The 26501-nt window shown below is 39.7% G+C and overlaps 1 protein-coding gene across 1 annotated transcript in view; it reads left to right on the top strand.

Moving 5' to 3' along the window:
- Positions 1-1062: 1062 nt before the first annotated feature.
- Positions 1063-26501, top strand: part of LOC133073850 (phospholipid scramblase 2-like) — a 45561-nt gene continuing 20122 nt past the window's right edge. Inside the window, exons 1-3 of the mRNA XM_061167841.1 lie at positions 1063-1210; positions 3333-3637; positions 5359-5401. Of these exons, the coding sequence (XP_061023824.1) occupies positions 1063-1210; positions 3333-3637; positions 5359-5401 (496 nt within the window). The remainder of the gene's footprint in view (positions 1211-3332; positions 3638-5358; positions 5402-26501) is intronic.

The raw sequence follows: 26501 nt of genomic DNA, 5'->3' as shown, positions 1-26501 counted from the left end.
TGATAGGGAAGTCTGGCATGGCATGCTGCAGTCTGTGGGGTCGCAAAGAGTTGGACACGACTGAGCGACTGAACTGACTGACTGACTGATCATGGGGCATGATCCTATTCATATATTGTGGTTTGCTAATATTTTGTTCAGGATTTTGCCTTTGTATTGAAAATTTATTGACCTGTCATTTTCTTTTTTTATAGTGTCACTAATATAATGGTGATTTCCTTGTATATAACTCTTTGTTTTTCTCTTGCTGTCTTTAGAATTCCTTTTTTATATTTAATTTTTGACATTTTAATTTAATATGTCTTCGTGTGGGTCATCTTGTTAGGGACCCTCTTTGCTTCCTATACCTGGATATCTGTTTCCCTCTTTAGATTTGGGAAGTTTCAGCTATAATTTCTTCAAATACATTTTTGCACCTGTTTCTCTCTTCTCCTTCTGCAACGCCTGTAATGCAAATGTTGGCACATTAATGTTACCCCAGCCATTTTGTATGTTGCTTTCATTTTTTTTTTCTTTCTGTCTGTTATGCTGTCTTCCAGATTATATATGCATTCCATTATTCTGTTTTCCAGATCATGTATGCATTCTTCTGTTTCATTTAGTCTGCTACTCATTGAATCTAGGGTGCTTGTTTTTTTTGTTTTTTTTTTTAATTTCATATACTGGATTGTTTAGTATTGATTGGGTTTTTTTTTTTTTAATACTTTCTAAATTCTAGTTAAGATGATCTGTATTTAGATCAATTCTCTCCCTTAACTTAATCAACATTTTATTACCAACGTTCTGGATTTTTATCTGGTAAATTATGTACTTCTGTTTTATTTATTTTTCAGAGGTATCTCCTGCTCTTTCAATTGAGAATAGTTACTCTGCCTTTTCAGGTTTCTTAACTTTCTCTGCCTCTATTAATTTAGGTGAAACAATTACCTGCTGTCGTCTTGAAAGGGTGTTCTTTTATAAAAGCATCCCTCTACAGATGTGAGGGCTGGCTGTGATGAACATCGATCACGCCTCCTCAGTGTGTGCTGACACCTGTCACCTTGGCAGGGGGTGTGACCAGGGATGGAGGAGCTAGAGATGGAGCAGGCGGAGGCAGAGCGTCCTCTCTGCTCAGGACCATCACCATCCTTTTCAGCAGTGGGGTCTGCTCCCGTGCTGCTGGAGCGGAAGTCCTGCAGGTCGAACTTCCAGCTGGCTCTGTTCTCTTTAAGTGCGTGTTTTTCCTTTTCCTCACACCAGGCTCTTGGCCCTAAAGGTGGGGATGGGGGAAGCAAGTGGAACTCAGTGCTTACGGAGGTCCATTGCTCTGCTTATTTAGGCCCCTGTGGCTCTGCTCAGATACGGCCAGCAGTGGTTTTCCCCTGGCTGTGTCCTTCCCCGACTCGGATCTAGAGCTGCCCCACCGCGTGGAGTGGGCTGGGCTGCACCGTCTCCTCAGCTAAGGCTGAGACACACAACACAAAGGCCACGGGAACTGCAGCTGCCTTCAGAGTCTGGGCTGCTTCCGGGGCCACTTGAGTAAGCACCCACAATGGCCACTGACATCCCACCTGAGCCATCCTCTGGGCACCCAGGCAGTCTCTGTCCCTAGGTCCAGCGTCCAGCCTGGTCCTGGCCACCCTAGCGCTAAAGCAGAGCTGTGCTGTGGCGCAGTGCGGTCTGAGTAGGGCTGTGATTGACATCCACTTGCTTGGAGAGTGTGGTGAGGTGGCAATCGCTAGGGCAGACCCCTCTTCACCCTTCCTGGGGGCGACCTATCACCCCTCATGGATGGAGTCTGAGATTCTCTACCCTTTTTAGATAGAAAGCATTTTTCCAAGCAGCCACAGAGGCATGCCTCCCCCACACAGGACCCCAGGACTAGGACATCCAGTCTCTGTTCAGCCTGCTCACTTCCCAGGACAAGTGTCCGCCCCTGTGGTCTCCTTTTTTCTCCGAGTCCCGTCCCAGGGGCACAGGTACTGACCCAATCACTTGTCTTCACATTACACCCGATCGCATGTGTATCTCTGATACATCCCCGGTTGCAGGAGTTGTTCTGCCAGTTCCCAGTTAGTTCTCCATGAGGACTCTTCCACACATCCATGTGTTAACATGCTTCTGTTGGGAAGTAAGCTGCATGTCCTTCTACTCTACCATCGGTCTCCCTCTGAAAAAGTCTTTTAAGTCTTACTCTTTACAATGTTTTGTCATCAGTGTTCCACTTAAACATATTTATAAATGGCCTATTCTTAGTATTAAGTTTTGCGTAGCCTTTGCAATTAAAATATTTTGGGTCACAGTCTTTTCAAATTATATTACATTTTTATGGAATTGCTTTTGGAATGTACATATAAGCTTATAAAGTTTCACTGCTTACAAATTTTCATGGATTATAAGAATAAATGCTTACTAAATTCTTCCCATACTGTGTTTATTAAATATTTAAGATAATTTTGTCTCTGATACTTTTTACCTCCTTTTCTTCTCAAATCATATTTTTCAGAGAGCTAAGGTATGAAATTTTAAAATTTAATTTGTAACTTCAGGATCAGTCAACTTTTTTTTTTTTGATGAAAGGGTTTTAGGAAAGGGATAAACCATGGATTAAAGCCCCAGGCAAATGGTTAACCCAGGGAAGTATTTGGACAGTATACTAGATGGAATGATATGCCTTCACCTGTATACCAGATTCTCAGTAAGAACATTATAATGTTTGGGAATGGACAATTCTTTATTTCAGCATGCTGTTCTGACCACTTTAGGATATTTAACAGCATTCCTGGCCTCTATCAACTATCCCAGGATCACTCTCTTCTGCAGCTGAAGCGATAAAAACATCTCTAGACCTTGACAATGTTCATTGGAGGGGCGAAACCACTGCCGGTTCTACACGTGTAAGAACTTCCGTTTGTCAGAGCTCCAGAACGGTCCTTTTCTGTAGGGTGATTTGGTTCTAGAAATGCTGGCTTAACACCTCTATTTTGGGCCTTCTACCCAATGCCACATCTCATTTCCGTGAAGGCATTCCAGAATATGTATGTTACATATTGTATGTTACGTTGTTGATCTGTTTTCACTTCCTTAGGTTTCAACCATATTTTCATATGAATTCTGAAGAGTAAGTGTAAGGATGTGGAACAACTCTATATACAGGCCAAAACCCACAAATAGAAATGCATATGAAACAACAGATATTTTACTGAAAAATTGTTGAACTATAAAAACACAAACCGTAAGCTTCATAGAAACAGGATTTCTGAGTAGAAATTTTTAGTTTGTAGATAACTAAAAGAATTGAAATCTCAACTTTTCTGTGCAGTTACAAATAATTACACTTGTTTATATTTCAGCAACTCCGGAACATTCTGGCTCTCCCACCCTGCAGGCCGGCAACAGTGAAACCCAGGCTGAAAATCATGTCCAGGACAGCAATCCTGAAACCCAGGCTGAATATCCCAGTCCTCAGCCTGCATACTCTGAAACACAGATTGACTATCTAGTCATCCAAGCTGGAAAAACAGGATCTGGCCTAGTTGACATTCCGGTCCAATACCAGCAAGTGTCTCTTCAGCCAAATATACCTGCAAAGCCACTATATATTATAAAACTAATACCTTCACCAGACTGTCCACCAGGGTTACAATATTTAAGTCAGGTAATTTCAAATACATAAAAGACTCTTAACAAGTAAAATTGTGCTCCCAGTTTACTTAATGACATTAGCAAATAACTAATTCACAGAAGTATGAAATGGTAAAATGCTATTTCTTGCTAACAAACTAATTCTTCTAAGCAAGGTTTACTAATAAAGCAAAATACCAATGTCTTAGGAAATTGTATTTTTCTATGATCTTGAATATAATCTGTAATTAAGAGTCAACAGCAAGCCTTTACTAAACACTATTTCCCAGGCTTTGTTCCTAAATGTACTACATATAATAACGCATTTAATCTGTTAGAAGCTCTGTGGTAGTGGGTTGCCATTTCCTCTTCCAGGAGATCTTCCCAACCCAGGGATCGAACCCATATCTCCTGGGTCTCCTGTTTTGGCAGGTGGATTCTTTACCACTTGAGTAACCTGGGAAGCCTATGATATACAGGTGCTAGAATTGTCACCATTTTCTCAAAGAGGAAACTGAGGCCTACAGAAAGTTAAATAATTTGCTCAGCATCAAAATGCACAGGAAGTAGAAATGGTTTTATACGGCTGGAACCTTGGTTTTGGATTCTATGCCCTTTAATCCCAACACTAAATAATTTCTTAGCAGTTAAAAACAAATATAAAACAAACTTTAGTGTTCACTTCAACAATTTTTGTATGACTTACCTTTTTATTGTAATTAATAAAATTACATTTTATGTTGTTTTTATTCTTTTGAAGAGCCAATTTTATAAATGCAACCATAAAGTGGGGAAAAGTAATAGATTATAATGTTTGATAACTTATCTCAGCAAAATAAGGTTTTACATTTGTTTGATGTTAGAAATCTCACAGGTAAAGTAGAATAGGAAGTTCTGTGTGCCCAAACTATATAAAGCTAAATATTCCTGTGTCACTCAAACATTTTTCAAAAAATGAGTTGTGTCTCTTACACGCTCTGAACTAATTTTATATACCAAAATGTATTTGAGCATAATATAAGAATTTTATTAGTTCATATATTCTGCAAGAAATAGATTTTTTAAAATCAAGGACTCACAAAATATGTAGAGGTTATCACCTACTAGAAATGATGATCTCATTTACACTAAAAAAGAAAATTGAGATTTATAGTAAAGAAAATCTCTTTATATGGATAAAATGGTCTTAATATTTCCTAAAGCTCTTCTAGAAAGATCAGTGTTCTCATTTTTAAGGTTTTTTTTTTTTTTTTTTTTTTTTTTTTTAGTGTGGTGGTTTAGTAAATAAGTTCTGTTCAACTCTTGTGACCCCATGGGCTGTAGCCAGCCAGGCTCCTCTGTCCATGGAATTTTCCAAGCAAGAATACTGGAGTGGATTGCCATTTCCTTCTCCAGGGTATCTTCCCAACCCAGGAATCGAACCTAGATCTCCTGCATTGCAGGCAGATTCTTTACCAACTAAGCTATGAGGGAAGCCCCCTTTTTTTAGTTTAAGTCATTTTATTTCACTTGAATCTGCCCACATTAGTACTGAACACATTTAATAGGTATCTTGTCACTTATAAATATATATGTGTATAATTTATATTACATTTTAGTTTTACACTAACAAGTATGTAAACTATCATTAAATATTGACAGTATTGACAAATATTGATAATTATATGCATTTTTAAAAATATAAAAACATAATTTGGTTGGCTTAAAAATCATCTGACATATGCTTACAGTTTAAATTTTTGTTTACTATAATAGGTAAATCAAATCCTGATTCATCAGCAAATTGAACTTACAGAAGGTATGTATTCCTTGTATTGATTATATTTCTAGAAAGAGGAGATATTTATGCAGATTAAGGCATGTCATCAACCACAAATACAACACTTTTAGTGATGTTGGACCATTAAACTGGTTATTAACAAAAGTCTCTCTTTGTTGTAATGAATTGGATACAGCAACTCATCTCTTGAAATTAGTGGGAGTCAACTGGCAAAATACTATTCATCTAGACATCTGTCATGATACTCTAACTTAGAAGGAAAACAACCAAAATATACTTTTGTTCCGTCCCCTCTCTAGACATCATTTCAGGGAATCTGTCACTTTATCTGTGCTTCCCGGTTGGCTCAGCCAGTAAAGAATCCACTTGCAATGCAGGAGCCCTGGCTTCTATCCTTAGGTTGGAAAGAGCCCCCGGAGGAGGGCATGGAAACCCACTCTAGTGTTCTCGCCTGGAGAATCCCCATGGACAGAGGGGCCTGGTGGGCTGCAGTCTGTGGGGTCGCAAAGAGTCAGACACGACTTCACCTGACTTGTATAACTTCACCGATTTTCTCCCCAGTTTATGACAACCTTGACGTTGGCACAGAGCTACTGGCAGTAGTTCATGTTAACTTATTATCACGTACTAACAGCTGTTGTTTAGTCACTAAGTCGTGTCTGACTCTTTTGCAACCCCATGGACTGCAGCCCTCCAGGCTCCTCTGTCCATGGGGCTTACCAGGCAAGAATGCTGGAGTGGGTTGCCATTTCCTCCTCCAGGGGATCTTCCTGACCCAGGGATCGACCCTATGTCTCCGGCATTGTGGGCAGATTCTTCACCACATAGCCACCAGGGAAGACATACTCAGTTACCTTACTCCATTTCCAAATAGATGGAACTTTTTGAACTTGGATGTGGATGTTTTAGAAAATTGTATTCCTGTTCACTCTCTCTTGGGAGTTCAGATGAACCCTAGAAGACCTGTGTCCCACGGGCTCTGCTCCATGGACTGTGAACTACCAGCTCGGATGAGGGGACACTGCAGTGCTGGAGCGTGCTGACCAGCGGCCCAGTAGCCTGGCTTCCCAGAAGAGCACTCCTGCTTGTGCTAAATGACCCCTTTGATTCTACATGCTTCTAGTGCTTTCCAAGTGCAAGAATAAATTCAGGATCTAGTGAGATACCGCACAACCGCTGCCAGGAGAGAGAGAACCTCTGTAGATGATGAGCCAGTGTCCTCCTTCCAGATGTAAGGAGTCAGTTATAGAATACATCTGTAAATCCATCTTTACTGGGGGGCAGTCCCTTTCCAGTAGTAGATTTAGAAACCAAATTTTAATAGCAGAGTAAGGATTTGGTTAAAATATACAATTATCGCCTACTAACGGGTTGGACACAGCTGAAGTGCGGCAGCAGCAGCAGCATGTTTAAACTACCTGCAGCGGGACAGGTAAAGGTCGCGTCAGAGCAGCCTCCTAGAGTCATCTCCTCTATGAGCACACTGTATCTGCAGCTACCCACAGGAAACTTCCTTCTGAAAGAAATCCAGAAACTAGCTGAATGACTACACATCGGGCAAATGAAAAATAAGTAAGATAAAATAAATTACCGACTTACCTCACCCTGTGTAACAGGCTCTAGGCTCACCCAAGGACACGCAGATATAAAGAACAGACATGGTCACAGTGTGTGAGGAAGGGGTGGATGACGAGAGGGTAGCATTAAACATGTTCATTACCATATATAAAATATGGCATATATGGTGAGAATTTGCTGGGTGATGCAGGAAACCTAGAGCCATTGCTCTGTGATTTCCTAGATGGGTGGGCAGGGGAGGGAGGTGGGAGGGAGGTTTAAGAGGGAGGGGACATATGTATACCTATGGCTGATTCATGCTCATGTACGGCAGAAGGCATTACAATATTGTAAAGTAATTATCTTCCAATTAAAAACAATAAATTTTAAAAAATACTGAAATGGTTAGGAGAGTCTATGACACAGCCATGCCACAAACCCCTCTCCTAGCATAAGAACACAGACCAAGAGGGAGCTCACACCTCTCAGCTTCTCCCCGAGGGATGAAGAGTTTGACCTAATGGCTGGTGCCCCAATTTTTAAGATTCCTGTCAGACAGACACCAAAACCTCTAACTTGGAAAACCACTGGGACTTACATCCATGGGATCCAAAAGGCTACAAACAGCTCAGAGACAGTTTGTAGGGGCTCATTTGACTCACCATATCTAATCCCTTAAGGCCCAACACATAGGCGTCAGACTGACACAAGCCCATTTTTCTGTGAAAGTACTCTTTTTGCTTAAATAAAAAAAACACCTTTTAAAAATTTTATTTTGGGGTGCAGGTTCTAACTTAACACACATAAAGGTACTTACCACTACCTCCAGAGACCAGGGAGGCCAATAGAAACCTACCTACATGTTACAAGAAACTCACTTCAGCTTTGAGAACACACACAAGTGAAAGTCAAGGGAGGGAAAAAATATCCCAAGAAAATTTTAACCAAAGAAAGTTGGAGTAGCTATACTAATATCAGAAAAAATATGAGGGTTTCCCTGGTGGCTAAAAGAATAAAAAATCTGCCTGTGTTGGGAAGATCCCCTGGAGAAGGAAATGGCAATCCACTCCAGTATTCTTGCCTGAAGAAGTCTATGGACAGAGGAGCCTGGTGGGTTACAGTTCATGGGACTGCAAAGAGTTAGACACAACTGGGAGACTAACACTTTCACTTTCATATCAGACAAAATAGCTTTCAGTCAAGGACCAAAATAAGAGGCAAAAAAGATCATTAAATAGTTACAATCCACCAAGAGGATATAAATTTGTAAATATTGGTGTACTATTTTAAGTATCTGTATATATAAAAGCAAATATTAACAAACCTGAAGAGAAAAATAGACAAACATAGAATGGTACTAGGGGACTTTAATACCTCACTTTAATCAACAGATACATCATCCAGACAAAAATCAATAAGGAAATTTTGGACTTACACAATACCTTTTAACCAGGTGGACTTAAAAGACATTTACAGAACATTCCATCCAAAAGAAGCAGAATACTTATTTTTCTTAAGTGCAAAAGGAACATTTTCAGGATACATCATATATTAAGTCACAAAACAAGCCTTAATACATCTAAGAAAACTGAAATCATATGAAGCATTTCTTTTTTCAGAAATAGTCTGAAAGCAGGAACCAAGTACAAGAAGAAAAGTAGAAATTTCACAAATGTGTGGAAAATGGAACAACCAAAGGATCAGAGGATAAACAGAATATAACTCACGAAAATATCTTGAGACAAATGAAAGTGGAAATGCAGCATACCAAAATGATGGGATTCAGGAAAAGCAGTAGTAAGAGGGCAGTTCATGTCAATAAATGCAACGTTAAAAGATAAGAAAGATCACAAATAAACACCTGACTTTATATATCAAAGAATCAGAAAAAGAACAAACTAAGCCAAAAACTAGTAGAGGGAAAAAAATAAGAAAGAACAATAGAACTAAGAGAATGTTTGTTGAAAACACAAAATAGGCAAACATTTAGTTTTATATACCAAAAAAAAAAAAAAAAAAAGGTGACTCAAATGAAAACTGAGAGAAAAGATGTTACAACTGACACCAAAGAAATGAAAAGCATTATAAGAGACAACCATGAACAAGTACATCCCAACAAACTGGACTACCTAAATAGATAAATTCCAAGAAACATCTGACAAGCCAAGACTGAACACAAAGACGCAGCACATTTACGAAGACCAGTCACTAACAAGGACATGGAGTCTGTGTTTGAAAACCTCTCAGTAAACCAAGCCCAGGACTGCACGGCTTTAACAGTGATTAACACCGGACACTAACGGTGAATTCATATTTATGCTTCTCAGAAAGATGTCATCAGTCTGCTTGTGGTTTAAGGTGTGAGTGTGTCTCCCACATGTCATTGTGTATACTTATTTTCTCTGTAGCAATTTAGTTTATTAGGAGAAAGGGCCTCTAATATGCTGCTTGGGAATGATAAACCTGACTTTTGGCACTATGGTGCAGAGGGAGGAAGTCACTCTACCCCAGGATGAACCCAGGCCAGAGTCTCTCTATCAGGAGAGGCCCTGCAGGCTGGCATCTAGACTCATAAGCTCACCCACACGTCTCAACCCATACTCTGGTCCTCGGGCTTGCCTAGATGTTGGCCAAGTCCACTTCCAGCTTTGTGGGTGAGGCTTCTCAGCAGATACTGGCCTGTGGTTCTACTGGTAATGATGTGGTCCTCTCTCTCAGAAGTTCACAGACTATACCAGCAAGGAAGAAGCAAACATTACCACAGTGACACAATGTGATGATGTTAGATTTTAGCATGTTTAGGCATAGTCAAAGGTTGATGCCTGCCACCGCAGAACAAAATAAAGGGAAAATTACTCTGCACCCATTCTTAAATAAACTAGCTATACTGAATGACTTTTATTCAGTACAATGTTGGCATTAATTCCTTTAGAAATCAGCTGACATTCACCCAAACACATTAATTTTAAAAAGATAACTTTTAAAAATATGTTTGAATTCATTTCAAAATTTTATACACATTTTTTCTTCCATTTTCAATGTGAATTGAAAACTATACTTATTTCACTGCCCATTTTTAGACTTGTATTACATATCTTACTTTTGTTTAATGAGGAGAGTTGAGGCTAGATTTTTCTTTTTCTTTTTTTTTAGAGGACAGTCTCTAGGGAGGAGGCAAGATGGCAGAGCAGAAGGATCTAGACCTCACCCCTCTCACAAATACACCAATCACAACAATATTGGAATCTGGGGAGTGTCAGAATCAAGATGGTGGAGGAGTAAAAAGTAGAGATCACCTCCCTTCACTGAAACATTGAAAATACATCCACAAGTGGAACAATTCATACAGAACAACTCCTGAGTGCTGACAGAAGACCTATGATGCCCCAAAGACAAGAAAACCCCCATGTAAACAGGTAGGGCAGAGAGAAGAAGAAAAATAAGGAATGAGGACAGGGCCTGTGCCCTGCAAAGGAAGAAAGGTTCCCGTACCTTGGAAGACTCCTCCCAGCAGAGCGATTAGATTGGAGAGAGGGAGAGTTTCACAGTCTGAGAGAGGAGAGCAGCAACCAATTTGTGGAAGGCAAAATGGACTGTAACCTGCACAGTGGGTCAGCTTCATCACTTTGCACTCCCCAGTCTGAGATATTCCTCTGTTGGTGGGGTAGAGGTCAGCCATTCAGACTTCAAATCTCAGTCCCAGGGAGAGAAGCAGGGTTAGGTGCAGAAATAGCCTGAAGAGGTCAGGCCATGGCAACCGAGGGCATACTAGGAAGAAGCCTGGGCCCATGAGAAGGCAAGGGGAAAGTGGTAGGACCACCATAAGAACTTCTATCCTTACGAGCACTCTCAGGCAAGAGGACACTGCCCACAGGAGCTCAAGGAGTGGACGCAAGTCACTGCTGCCATCCTGGGCTCCAGAGGCCAGCACTGAACACCTCTTGCAGACCTGCTGACAGATGCAAGGTCCCACCTCTGCTGACCCACAGGGTGAAGACAGCTCCAGTCACCAGCAACTCCCCCAGTGGGACCCAGAACCTGCCCCAAATATCCTGGAAGGACACGGACAGGTCCAGCCACTAAGAATTCTGCCAGCAGGTTCCAGGACCTGCCCACACTGTCCCAGGACCTACCCACAGAATCCCAGGAGTCCATGGATGCCTTTTGCTGCTATAAAATACTTCAAGTGGGTTCCAGGAACTGTGAGTCATCCCAGGAGTGTGAGGAAACCTCTCGTTACTAGAAAATCCCCTATTAGGTCATGGGACCAGACTTGCTGTTCTGAGAGAATGTTGATAGCTTCTGCTACTAGGAAGTCCATCAGTTGGTGCCAGAATACACACTGTTCTCCCAGGGACAGGCAGATAGATCTAAATACCAGGAAATATGCCAGTGGGTGCTAGGACCCAGCACATTGTCCCAGGAGGGTGCAGCTAACTCCCTCCACTAGCAAACCACAAACACAGTAAGTTTGGCAAAATCAGACAACAAGGAAATATGTTACCAAAAAAAGCAATATAAAGATCTACATGAATAACTAAGTGAAGAGGAGATAAGCAATCTATTTGAAAAAGAATTCAGATTAATGATGGTAAAGATGATCTAAGATGTCAGAAAAAGAACAGAGGCGTGGATCAAGAAGATACAAGGAAGGTTGAATAGAGACCTAGAAGAACTAAAGAACAAACACAGATGAACAAAACAATGACTGAAATGAAAACTACACAGGAAGGAATCAATAGCAAAATAACTGAGGCAGAATAGATTAGTGACCTGGAGAACAGAATAGTGGAAATCTCTGCTGTGGAACAGAATAGAGAAAAAATAATGAAAAAAATATAAGAACAGTCTCAGAGACCTTTGGGACAACATTAAACATACAACCATTCAAATTATAGTCTCAGAAGAAGAAAAAGAAAGCCTAAGAAAATATCTGAAGAGATAATAGTTGAAAACTTTCCTAACATGGGAAAGAAAATAGTCACCAAGTGCTGGGTGGCCCGGCGTACCACATAGGATAAGCTCAAGGAACAACAAACTGAGACACGTTAACTGAATGAACTAAAAGTAAATGCAAACAAAAAATGTTCAAAGCAACAAGGGAAAAGCAACAAATAATATAAAAGGGACTCCCCATAAAATTATCACATGATTTTTCAGCAGAAATTTTGCAGGCCAGAAGGGAACAGCAGAATATATTTAAAATTATGAAAAGGAAAAACATATAAACAAGATTACCCTACCCAGCCAGGCTTTCATTCATATTTAGCAGAGAAATCAAAAGCTTGATAGACATAAACCAAGAGAATTCAGCAACACCAAACTAGCTATACAAAAAATGTTAAAGGAATTTTCTAGGCAAGAAACACAGGAGAAGAGAGAAAAAAAAGAAAAAAAAAAAGAGAAGAAACAAAGGCTACAAAAACACTGAAAACAATTAAGAAAATAACAAGAGGAACATACATATCTATAATTAATTTAAATATAAATGGATTAAATGCTCCAACCAAAGACACTGACTGAATAAATACAAAAATAAGACCTAAGTATAAGCTGTTTACAAGAGACCCAGAGACACATACACACTGAAAGATGGAAAAAGATATTTCATGCAAATGGAAATCAAAAGAAAGCTAGAGTGGCAATATTATATAAGACAAAATAGACTTTAAAATAAAGACTGCCACAATAAACAAGGAAGGACACTATATAATAATCAAGGGATCAATCCAAGAAAAAGATATAAAAAATGTATTTTTTATAAATATATTTATGCACCCAAAATAGGAGAACATCAATATAAGGAAAATGCTAACATCCATAAAAAGGGAAATCAATAGTAACACAGTAATATTAGGGGACTTTAACACTTGACTTACACCAATGGCCAGATCATCCAGACAGAAAATTAGTAAGAAAACATAAGCTTTGAATGACACATTAGATCAGATAAACTTACTTGATACTTTCATAGGACATTCTGTCCAAAAGCAGCAGAATATACTTTCTTCTCAAGTGTTCACAGAACATCCTCCAAAACAGACCACATTTTTGGTCACAATTCAAGCCTCAATGAATTTAAGAAAATTAAAATCATACCAAGCATCTTTTTTGAACACAATATTCTGAGATTGTAAGTAAATTACAGGGAAAACTGTAAAAAACAAAAACACATGAAGGCCAAATAATATGTTACTAAATAGCTAATGGATCATTAAAGAAATCAAAAGAGGAAATCAAAAAATACCTAGAAACTAATAATAAAATCAAGATAACCCAAAACCGATGGGATGCAGCAAAAGCAGTTCTAAGAGGGAAGTTTATAGCAATAAAGTCCTACCTCAAGAAACAAAAAAATCTCAAAAACAATCCTTACACCTAAAGCAACTAGAGAAAGAACAAACAAAACCCAAAGTTGGAAGAAGGAAATAAATCATAAAGATTAGAGCAAAAATTTCTGAAAAAGAGATGAAAATGATAGAAAAGATAAATAAAACTTAAAGCTGGTTCTTTCAGAAGGTAAAGAAGATTGATAAACCTTTAGCCAGACTCATCAAGAAAAAAAGGAAGAGGACTCAAATCAATAAAATCAGAAATGAAAAAGGAGAAGTTATAACAGATATTATTTTGCCAACAAAGGTCTGTATAGTCAAAGCTACAGTTTTTCTAGTAGTCATGTATGGATGTGAGAGTTGGAGCATAAAGAAAGCTGTATGCGGAAGAACTGATGCTTTCGAACTGTGGTGTTGAAAAAGACTCTTGAGACTTCCTTGGACTGCAAGGAGATCAAATCAGTCAATCCTAAAGGAAATCAATCCTGAATATTTATTGGAAGGCCTGATGCTGAAGCTGAAACTCCTATACTTTGGACACCTGATATTAATAACTGACTCATTGAAAAAGACCCTGATACTGGGAAAGATTGAAGGCAGGAGGAGAAGGGGGCAACAGAGGATGAGATGGTTGGATGGCATCACTGACTCAATCGACATGAGTTTGAGCAAACCCTAAGAGATGGTGAAGGAAAGGGAAGCCTGGCATGCTGCAGTTCATGGGGTCGCAAAGAGTCAAGACATGACTGAGCAACTCAGCAACAACAGACATTGGATTTTGTTACACTGACTTGAGTCCTCCACAGAAAGACAAAAGATCATAAGAGATTACTAAGCAACTATATGCCAATAAAATGAGCAACTTAGAAGAAATGGACAAATGCTTAGAAAGGTACTACCTTCCAAGTCTGAAGAAGAAATAGAAAATAAACAGATCAATCACAATAAAACTGAAACTGTGATTTAAAATCTTCCAACAAAGAAAAGTTCAGGTTCAGATGGCTTCACAGGTGAATTCTACCAAAAGTTTAGAGAAGAGCAAACACCTATTCTGCTCAAACTCTTCCAGAAGTTTTCAGAAGAAGGAAAATGCCTAAACTCATTTTACAAAGCCACTGTCACCCTGATACCAAAACCAGGCAAAGATGCCACATAAAAGAAAATTACAGGACAATATCACTGATGAACACAGATGCAAAAATCCTCAACGAAATTCTAGCAAACAGAATCCAACAACATATTAAAAGGAGCATGCACTATGATCAAGTAGATTTATTCCACAGATGGAAGGATTCTTCTATATAAGCAAATTAATCAACATATTACACCATATTAACAAATAGAAGAATAAAATAGAACAAATAAAAGAATAAAAGAAAAAGAATAAAAAATCTGATAATCTGAATAGTTGCAAAAAAGCTCTTGGCAAAAATCAACAGCAATCTATGATAAAAATCCTCCAGAAAGTGGGCATAAAGGGAACGTATTGCAAAATAATAAAGGCAATTTATGACAAACCCACAGCAATCATCATTCTCAACAGCGAAAAACTAAAAGCATTTCCTCTAAAATCAAGAACAAGACAAGAATGTCCACTCTCACCAATTTAATTAAAAATAGATTTGGAAGGTCTGGTCACGGGAATCACAGAAGAAAAAGAAATTTAAAAATTTCTTTTTAAAGAAAAAGGGGGGGGGGAAGTAATAAAATGTTTACTGTTTGCAGAGAACATGACATGATACATAGAAAATATTAATGATGCTACCAGAAACTACTGGAGCTCATCAATGAATTTAGTAAAGTTGCAGCATAAAAAATTAAGACAGAAATCTCTTTCATTCCTATACAGTATCAATGAAAGATCAGAAAGAGAAATTAAGGAAACCACCCCATTTATCATCACATCACAAATATTAAAATACCTGGAAATAAACCTAAGGAGGTAACGACGTTAGGAGAACACACAAGAAAACCCTGTGCACACCAGGACCCAGGGACCCCACAGGAGACTGAGCCCAACCTGCCTTTGAGTGCCTGCATGTCTCCTGTGGATCATAGGTCAGCAGCGGCCTGCAGCAGGGACACTGACCCCGGCTGCAGCAGACCTGGGAGGCACAGCATGGGGCACAAGTCCTCTGGGAGGAGGTCACCATTGGCCCCACCACAAAGCCTCTGAGCAAACGACCCACAAACTGCAGGACAATTACACGGAAGAACTTCTTGCACTGTTCTGTTGCAAAACTTCTAGGGCCTACAATAGATTTCCCAACCTGGGGCTCTGGCAAAGGGACTGAAACAACCCTCAGGCAATTTGACTTTGAAGGCTAGTGGGGTTTGATTATAGAATTTCCATAGGACTGGGGAAACAGACCCTTGGAGGGCACAAACAAAAGCTTGTGGCATCAGGACCCAGGAGGAAGGAGCAGTGACCCCACGAGAATCTGAGCTAGACTTGCCGGTGAGTGTCCAGGAGCCTCCAGCGGAGGCCTGGGTTGACACTGGGTTGCCGCAGGGCCAGGGGCGCTGAATAAAACAGTCCTTGGAGCCATAGCTGGCAGAAGTCGTTTTGCAGTAAGTGGACATTGCCACCATTACGCCTACCATGGTCTGGACTCTGACCAAACTACAAGGAGGGAACACAGCCCCACACATCAGCAGAAACTGGATTAAAATTTCACTGGCTATGGCCCTGCCCATCAGAGCAAGACCCAGTTAGCCTCACAGCTTGTGCCTCCCCTCAGGAAGCTTCCATAAGCCTTTCTCCTTAACCATCAGAGGCCAGCCAGAATAAAAATCACAAACACAGGAAACTAACCAAACTGGACATGGATCACAGCCTTGTTTAACTCAATGAAACTATGAGCCTTGCCATACAGGGCAACCCAAGAGGGACGTGTCATGGTGGAGAGTTCTGACAAAACATGGTCCCACGGGAACAGGGAGTGGCAAACCACTGCAGCATTCTTGCCTAGAGAACTTCTTGAACAGTATGAAAAGACAAAAAGATATGACGCTGAAAGAGGAACTCCCCAGGTCAGTATGTGCCAAATATGCTACTGGAAAATAGTGGAGAAATAGCTCCAGAAAGAATGAAGAGACTGAGCAAAAGTGGAAACAATGCCCAATTGTGGATGTGTCTGGTGGTAAAAATAAAGTTCAATGCTGTAAGAATAATATTGTATAGGAATCTGGAATGAAACAATATTGCATAGGAACCTTAATGGTCCATGAATCAGGGTAAATTGGAAGTGGTCAAACAGGAGATGGCAAGAGTGATCATCAATATTTCAGAATCAGTGAGCTAAAATGGATGGGAATGGATGAATTCAATTCAGATGACCATTATATCTACGATTGTGGGCAAGAATCCCTTAGAAGAAATGGAGTAGCCCATATAGTCAACAAAAGAGTCTGAAATGCAGTACTTGGTTGCATTCTCAAAAACAAGAGAAAGATCTCTGTTCGTTTCCGAGGCAAACAGTTCGATATCATACTAATCCAACTCTATGCTCCAACTACTAATGCTGAGAAGCTGAAGTTGAATGGTTCTATGAAGACCTACAAGATCTTCTAGAACTAACACCAAAAAAGATGATCTTTTCATCATAGGGGACTGGAATGAAAAAGAAGGAAGTCAAGAGATACTTGGAGAAACAGGCAAGTGTTGTCTTGGAGAACAAAATGAAGCAGGGCAAAGTAACAGAATTTTGCCAAGAGAATACACTGGTCATAGCAAACCCTCTCTTCCAACAACACAGTAGACAGCTCTACACTCGGACATCACCAGATGGACAATATCAAAATCAGACTGATTATATTCTTTATAGCCGAAGATGGAGAAGCTCTATACGGTCAGAAAAATCAAGACCAGTAACTGACTGTGGCTCAGATCATGAACTCTTTATTGCAAAATTCAGACTTAAATTGAAGGAAGTAGGGAAAACCACTAGACCCTCAGGTTTGATGTAAATAAAATCCCTAACGATTATACAGTGAAAGTGACAAAGAGATTCAAGGGAGTAGATCTGATAGAGTACCTAAAGAACTATGGACAGAGGTTCAGGACTTTGTACCGAAGGCAGTGATCAAAACCATCCTCAAGGGGAAAAAAAAAATGCAAAAAGGCAAAATGGTTGTCTGAGGAGACCATACAAATAGCTAAGAAAAGAAGGGAAGTGAAAGACAGAGGAGAAAAGGAAAGATAAACCTGTCTGAATGCAGAGTTCCAAAAGAGAGCAAGGAGAGACAAGAAAGTCTTTCTAAGTGAATAATGCAAATAAAGAGGAAAACAATAGAATGGGAAAGACTAGATATCTCTTCAAGAAAATTAGAGATACCAAGGGAACATTTCATGCAAAGATGGGCATAATAAAAGACAGAAATGGTATGGACCTAACAGAAGCAGAAGATATTAAGAAGAGGTGGCAAGAATACACAGAACTATACAAAAAAGATCTTCATGACCCAGATAACCATGATGGGGTGATCACTCACCTAGAGCCAGACATCCTGGAATGTGTAGTCAAGTGGGTCTTAGGAAGCATCACTACAAACAAAGCTAGTGGAGGTGATGGAATTCCAGTTGAGCTATTTCAAATCCTAAAAGATGATGCTGTCAAAGTGCTGCACTCAATATGCCAGCAAATTTGGAGAATTCAGCAGTGGCCACAGGACTGAAAAAGGTCAGTGTTCATTCCAATCCCTAAGAAGGGCAATGCCAAAGAATGTTCAAACTACTGTACAATTGCACTCATCTCACATACTAGCAAAGTAATGCTCAAAAGTCTCCAAGCCAGGCTTCAACAGTACATGAACCAAGAACTTCCAGATATTCAAGCTGGATTTAGAAGAGGCAGAAGAACCAGAAATCAAATTGTCAACATCCACTGGATCACAGATAGAAAAAGCAAGAGAATTCCAGAAAAACATCTACTTCTGCTTTATTGACTACACCAAAGCCTTTTGACTGTGTGGATCACAAGAAACTTTGGAAAATTCTTCAAGAGATGGGAATACCAGACCACTTTGCCTGCCTCCTGAGAAATCTGTAACAGGTCAAGAAGCAACAGATAGAAGTGGACATTGAACAATGGACTGGTTCAAAATTGAGAAAGGAGTACGTCAAGGCTGTATATTGTCACCCTGCTTATTTAAATTATATGCAGAGTGCAGCATGCAAAATGTCAGGCTGGATGAAGCACAAGCTGGAATCAAGACTGCAGGGAGAAATATCAATAAACTCAGATATGCAGATGACACCACCCTTATGACAGAAAGCAAAGAGGAACTAAAGAGCCCTCTTGATGAAATTACAAGAGGAGATTGAAAAAGTTGGCATAAACTCAAACTTCAAAAAGCAAAAATCATGGCATCCAGTCCCATCATTTTATGTAAAAGAGATGGGGAAACAATGGAAACAGTGATAGATTTTATTTTCTTTGGCTCCAAAATCACTGCAGATGGTGACTGCAGCCATTAAATTAAAAGAAAAGCTCCTTGGAAGAAAAACTATGGCAAACCTAGACAGCATATTAAAAAGCAGAGACATTACTTTGCTGACAAAGCCTGTATAGTCATAGCTATGGTTTTTCCAATAGTCATGTATGGATGTTGAATTTAGACTATAAAGAAGGCTGAGCAGCAAAGAACTATTTTAAACTGTAGTGCTGGAGAAGACTCTTGAGATCCCCTTGGACTTCAAGATCAAACCAGTCAATCTTAAACAAAATCAATCCTAAATATTCATTGGAAGGACTGATACTTAAACTGAAGCACCAATAATTTGACAACCAATGAGAAGAACTGACTCATTGGAAAAGACTCTGATGCTAGGAAAGACTGAAGGCAGGAGGAGAAAGGGACAACAGAAAACGAGATGGTTGGATTGGATGGCATCACTGCCTCAATGACCTGAGTTTGAACAAGCTCCAGGAGATGTTGAAGAAAAGGGAATTCTGGGATACTGCAATCCCTGGGGTCAGAAACAGCTGGACATGAATCAGTGACTGAACAACAAGGATAGCAATGAGGCAAACCACCTGTACTCAGAAAACCATCTGGAGGAGGAAATGATTACCCACTGCAACATTCTTGCCTGGAGAATCCCAGGGACAGAGGAGCCTGATAGACTACAGTCCATGGGGTTACAAAGAGTTGGATACCCCTGAGCAACTAACACTTTCACTCTCTTTTTCAGAAAACTGTAAGATACTAATGAAGAAATTAAATATGAAACAAACAGATGGAAATATATACCATGTTCATAGACTGGAAGACTCAGTGTTGTGAAAATGACTATAGATTCAGTACAATCCATGTCAAGTTACCAACAGCGCTTAAAAAAAATTCCAGTGAAAAATATTACAATTTGTATGAAAGCACAAAAACCTAGAATAGCCAAAGCAGCCTTGAGGAAGAAACACAGAGTTGGAGGACTCGGGCTCCCTGACTTTGGTCTGTACTAGAACGCTATGGAAACCAGCGCAGCATGGTACCGGCACAAAACAGCAACGCTGGTCAGAGGAGGAGCACAACAAGCCCGGCGATGAACCGCGTGCCTTTGATCACCTAACCCACCTCGTCTATGAGAAAGGAGGCGGGAGTATACGATGCAGGAGAGACCGTCTCTTCAATAAGTGGTGCTGGGAAAACTGGACAGCTATATATAAAATAATGAGAGAAGAACGCTCCATAATACCATATGCAAAATTAAACTCAAAGTAGATTAAAGATCTAAATGTAAGTCTGGACACTATAAAACTCCTAGAGCAAAATATAGACAGAACACTCCGACAGAAATCACAGTAAGATCTTTTTTGATCCACCTCCTAAATTAATAAAAATTAAAAATATACAAATGGGACCTAAATAAACTTAAAAGCTTTTGCACAGCAAAGGAAATCATAACCAAAACAAAAAGACAACCTTCAGAATGGGAGAAAATATTCTCAAATGAAGCAATTGACAAAGGATTAATCTCCAAATATATAAACAACTCATGCAACTCAATATCAAGAAAACAACCCAATAAAAAAATGGGAGGTTAAACAGACATTTCCCCAAAGAAGACATACAGAGGGCCAAAATAGCACATGAAAAGATGCTCAACATCACTAATTATTAGAGAAATGCAAATTAAAACTACGATAATGTTTTATCTCATACTGTTCAGAATGACCGTCATCAAACAAAAATCTACAAATAATAAATGCTGCAGAGGGCATGGGGTAAAGAGGGCCCTCCTAGATTGTTTGTGGGGATGTAAACGGACACAACCACTATGGGAATAGTATGGATATTCCTTAAAATAACTAGGAATAGAACTACCTTATGACCTAACAATCCCATTACTGGGAATATACCCTGAGAAAACCATAATTGAAAGAGATGCATATACATCAATGTTTGTTGCAGAACTATTAACAATAGCTAGGACATGGAAGCAAACTAGATGTCCATCGACAGATGAATGGATAAAATTGTGGTACATATATAGAATGAAATATTACTCAGCCATAACAGAGAACATATTTGAGTCAGTCGTAATGAGGTGGATGAACCTAGAGCCTGTTATACTGAGAGAAGTCAGAAAGAGAAAAACAAGTATCATATATTAACTAATTTATATGGAATCTAGAAAGATAGTATTGATGAACCTATTTGTAGGGCAGCTATGGAGACTCAGACATAGAGAACAGACTTATGGCCACAGTAGGGGAAGGAGAATGTGAGACAAATTGAGAGAGTAGCATGTAAACATGTATATTACCATACGTAAAATAGCCAGTGGAAATTTGTTGTATGAAGCAGGGAGCTCAAATCAGGTGCTCTGTGATAACCTAGAGGGATGGGATAGGGTGGGAGGTGGGAGGGAGATTCAAGAGGGAGGCTGCTGCTGCTGCTAAGTCGCTTCAGTCGTGTCCTACTCTGTCCGACCTCATAGACGGCGAAGACATGTGGATACCTGTGGCTGATTCATGTTGATGTATGGCAGAGACCAACACAATACTGTAAAGCAATTATCCTCCAATTAAGAAAAAAAAAAAAGCTAAGATCATGGCATCTGGTCCCATTACTTCTTGGCAAGCAGAAGGGGAAAAAGTGGAAGCAGTGACAGATTTTATTTTCATGGGCTCCAAAATCACTGTGGATGGTGACTGTAGCCATGAAATTAAAAGACTTGCTCCTTGGAAGGAAATATATGACAAACCTAGCCCTTAGTCACCCAGTCATGTCGAACTCTTTGTAACCCCATGGACTTTAGCCTGCGAGGCTACTCTGTCCATGGAATTTTCTAGGCAAGAATACTGGTGTTGGTTGCCATTTTCTACTCCAGGGTATCTTCCCGACCCATGGATCAAACCTGTGAACCTAGAAGGTGTATTAAAAGCAGAGACACCACTTTGCTAACAGTCCATATAATCAAAGCTATGGTTTTCCCAGTAGTCATGTACGGATAAGAGAGTTGGACCATAAAGAAGGTTGAGCTCTGAAAAACTGATGCTTTTGAAATGTGGTGCTGGAGAAGACTCTTGAGAGTCCATTGAGCTGCAAGGAGATCAAACCAGTCAATCCTAAAAGAAAAACACGCTGAATTTTCATTGGAAGGATTAATGCTGAAGCTCCAATATTTTGGTCACCTGATGCTAAGAGCCAACTCATTGGAAAAGACCCCAGTGCCGGGAAAGAGGAAGGCAAAAGGAGAAAGGTGTGGCACAGGATGATATGGTTAGATAGCATCAAACCAACTCAATGGACATAAATTTAAGCAAACTCTGGGAGACAGTGGAGGACAGAGGAGCCTGGCTTGCTGGAATTCACGGAGTCACAGAGTTGGACACAACTTAGCAACTGGACAACAACAATAACATGTGTTCTAGTAGAATTCATTCCAATATACAAGGATGTTCAACATTTACAAATCAAGCCATGTGATATACTACTTAATAAAATGAGTGATTATAGTCATATGATCTTCTGAATAGGAAGATCATTCCCATTTGTCAAAAAAAGCATTTGACAAAATTTAACATACATTCATGATAAAAAAAAAAAAAAAAAACACCTCTGAGAAGACTGGCTATAGAAGCAGTGTACCTCAACGTAATAAAGACTACATATAGCAAGCTCACAGTTAACATCACATTCAACACTGAAAATCTAAAAAACTTTTCATCTAAGGTCAAGAAAAATCAAATAATGCCCACTCTAGCCACTGTTATTCAACTGAAGTCCAAGAGACAGCAATTAGGCGATAGAAGGAAATAAAATGTATACAAATCACAAAGAAGTAAAACTCTATTTCAGGTGACATGATATCATGGAAAACCTGAAAGGCTGATCTAATAAACCACTGGACCTAATAAACAAATTCAGTATGTAAACAATATACAAAATCAGTTGCATTTCTACACACAAATCAAATAATGAAATATCTTAAGAAATAAATTAAGAAAACAATCCCATTTACAATTATATCAAAAGGAATCAAATATCTAGTAATAAATTTAACTAAGGAAGTGAAAGACCGGTACACTGAAAACTGTAAAATATTGGTGAAAGAAACAGAATATACAAATAAATGGAAAGATATTCTCACAGATTTGAAGAAATTAATATGGTTCAAATGCTCTTACTAACCAAAATAATCTACAGATTCAATGAAAACCCAATCAGTATTCCAACAGCAATTTTCATCAAAAGAGAAAAAACAATCCTATAATTTGTACAGAACCACAAAAGACAAAAAAAAAAAAAAAAATCAAAGGAATGTTGAGAAAGAAGAATGGACTGGAAGTACTATACCATATGTAATATGGTTTTGGATTTCAAACCACATTACAAAGCTATAATAGTCAACAGTGTTGTGTTAGTATAAAAGCAGACACAGAGACCAAGAGAACAGGATAGAGAGCCCGGAAACACCCTGCACACGAGAGCTCCTTCAATTTATGATAAAGAAGCAGCATACGACGGGGAAAGACAGTCTCTTCAGCACAGGTGCTGGGAAAACTAGACTGCCACATGCAAAAGAATGAAGTGGACCACTGTCTTGTACCATCCACAAAAATCAACTCAAAACAAAATAGGTCTTACAAGTAAGACATAAAAGTCCTGGAAGAAAACATAGGGAATACGCTTCACAGTAATGCTTTCTTGGGTAATGTATCACAAAGGCACAGGTAACAAAAACTAAGATAAACAAGAAAGGCTACATTAAAAAGATTACTTACAGCACAGGAAACAATGAACAAAATGAAAAGGCAACATATGGCATGGGAAAAAATTGTAAATCATTTCTGATAAGAGGCTAAAAACTGAAATATATAAAGATCTCATACAACTTAGTAGAAAGGGAAATTGTTTTAAAATTATTTAAATGAGGATCTGATAGATATCTTTCAAAGAAGACAGACAAATGACTAATAGTGACATGAAAAAGCACTTAATAGTACTAATTATGGAGGAAATGCAAATCAAAACTTCAGTGAGACACCACCACATACCTGTTAGAATGGTTGCTATCAGAAAGAGAGGAGATAAGTGTTTTTTGAGGATATTGAGCCCCTGGTGGCTCAGAGGGTAAAGCATCTGCCTGCAATGTGGGAGACCCGGGTTCAATCCCTCGGTTGGGATGATCCCCTGGAGAAGGAAATGGCAACCCACTCCAGTACCCTTGCCTGGAGAATCCCATGGACAGAGAAGCCTGGTAGGCTACAGGCCATGGGGTCGCAAAGAGTCAGATACAACTTCAATATCTTTTTAGAAAAGGGAACACTTACATTCTGTTGATGGGAATGTAAACCGGGGCAGCTGCTATAGGATACACTATGGAGATTTCTCAAAAAACTAAATAGAACTACCACATGATCAGTTCCATTTTTCTTTCCTTGGTATTTAACCAAAGGAAACAAAAAGATATCTCCATCCCCATGTTCACTGCAGCACATTTACCACAGCCAAGACTTGGTAACAACCTATGTTGTTTCGCTGAAAGTTTCCCCTTTTGTCTCAGGTTCAAAGGATTTGTTAAAAAAAAAGTAAGCCACTCATTATACACAACTTCCCTGGTGGCTCAATGGTAAAGAATCTGCCTGCTTTGCAGGGGAGCTGGGTTTGATCCCTGGGTTGGGAAGATCCCCTAGGAAGGGAAGTGCTACCCACTCCAGTACGCTGGCCTGGAGAATCCCATGGCCTGTACTGTCCATGGAGGTGCAAAGAGGCGGACACGATTGAGTGACTTACACCTTCTCTATATACAAATAAACAATACAAATATTTATTAGAGAACTATACAGTCTACTTTTAATATAATAACATTAAAAGGCAAAAAAGAAAAAGAAACAGCAGAGGAGAGCAGTAGTACATATGTCATCAAACTGGATTTGCCAACATCCAGACTTAAACAGCAGTGGGAAGTCCTGTGTGAGAGTGGCCCAGAACCCCACTGGGAAAAGGCCCCAGGCAGCATGTCCCCTCTGAGGCTGAGACTCTGGACTGCCCCACTCACAATACGGCCCCACTCACAACCCTTGGGCGAATCTTGGAGTGTTGCTAAGTCCGGGCAGTGGTTGACCAGACCTCCGCCAGGGACATATCAAATTTCAAGATCCCCTCCCTATCTATCTATCCATCTATCTATCTATCTATCCTGTTTTCTTCCCAGAAACCACAGCAGGTGTGGCTGACACCCACTGCAGTAGTCAGGACAGAGTCTAGGAAGGTCAGAAGCAAGGTCGGAGGCCTGCGGTGCTCTTTTGCCTCTGAAGTCTGAACAAGACTACTTCTATTTTATTTTCCTAACAGTTGGCCTCAGGGTTGTTTAGAATGAAGAGCATAGGAACAGGACAAAATAACACAGTCTTTTAAATTCTATAAATCAAATAACAATTCCAAATGGTTAAAATAAACAAGATAATCAAAGGAACAAGAGATTAAACAGTACAGAAAACCATTTCTAAGCAGTAGGGGATGTAGTAAAGAAAAAGTCCCACCATGAATGAGAAGTATGTTTTTGTACATTAACCCATTGGCTGGGTTATATTACCTAATTGAATTTGCCAACATCCAGACTCAAACACCGCTGGGTGTCCTGTGTGACAGCAGTCTGCAGTTTCAGTTGGGAAAAGGTCCCAGGCGGTGCTCTGTGGATGAGACTTTGGATTGCTGTCTCTGGGCCCCCATCTATGATCCCCAGGCCACAAATGGATATCATTGTAAGTCTAAGAGCAAAACTGCTGCTCTGGTATCATGTTAATTTTTATAACGCTGCTTGCTTTGTTCTACAAATCTTGGAATGTTGTTAAGTCGAGGCAGTGATTGGCCTGACCTCCTCCAGGGATTTAACAAATTCCAAGATCCCCTCACTATCTATCTATTACAGTGTTTCTCTTCTGGGAATTCACAGCAGGTGTGGCTGACACCCAGGGCAGTAGTCAAGACAGTATCCAGGAAGGTCAGAAGCAAGGTCAGAGGCCTGCGGTGCTCTTTTGCCTCTGAAGCCTGAACAAGACTACTTCTATTTTATTTCCCTAACACACGTGTCCACTGACAGATAAAGAAAATGTGGTACAGTCACACACACACACAATGGCATGTTATTCAGTCAGAAAAAGAAGGAAATCCTGCTATCTATAACATGATGAATCTTAAGAACATTATGCTAAATGAAATGTTAGAAAAAGAAGACAAATAATATCTTATCTCAATATATGTGGAATTTAAAAAAAGTAAATGAGCTTATAGATACCAAGAGCAGATTGGTGGTTGCCAGAGTGGGTGCCGTGGGTTTGGTGAAATGAGTAAAGGTGGTGAAAAGGGCAAACTTCCAGTTTTAAGTAAAAGAAGTCCTGGGGATACGATTTACAGGATGGTGACTATAGTTAGCAACAACGTATTATATATTTGAAAGTTGCTAAGAGAGTATCTTAAATGATCATGTTAACTTACTGTAGTAATCATTACACTTTATGTAGAAAGTAAAAGGGAAGTCGCTCAGTCGTGTCCGACTCTCCCACCTATGGACTGTAGCCCGCCGTGCTCCTCCATCCGTGGGACTTTCCGGGCAAGAATACTGCTATTTCCATTTTCAGGGGATCTGCCCGACCCCAGGGATTGATCCCAGGTCTCCTGCAGTGCCGGCAAACTCTTTACCATCTGAGCTACCAGAGAATCCACACTATATGTAGATGCATGAATAATCATGATGTATATTGAAAACTAATAAATAC

The sequence above is a fragment of the Dama dama genome, chromosome 19, assembly GCF_033118175.1.
Source record: "Dama dama isolate Ldn47 chromosome 19, ASM3311817v1, whole genome shotgun sequence".
In the NCBI taxonomy this organism is placed as follows: Eukaryota; Metazoa; Chordata; class Mammalia; order Artiodactyla; family Cervidae; genus Dama; species Dama dama.
Note: the sequence above shows the minus strand (reverse complement) of the source record. Positions and strands in the feature narration are given on the sequence as shown.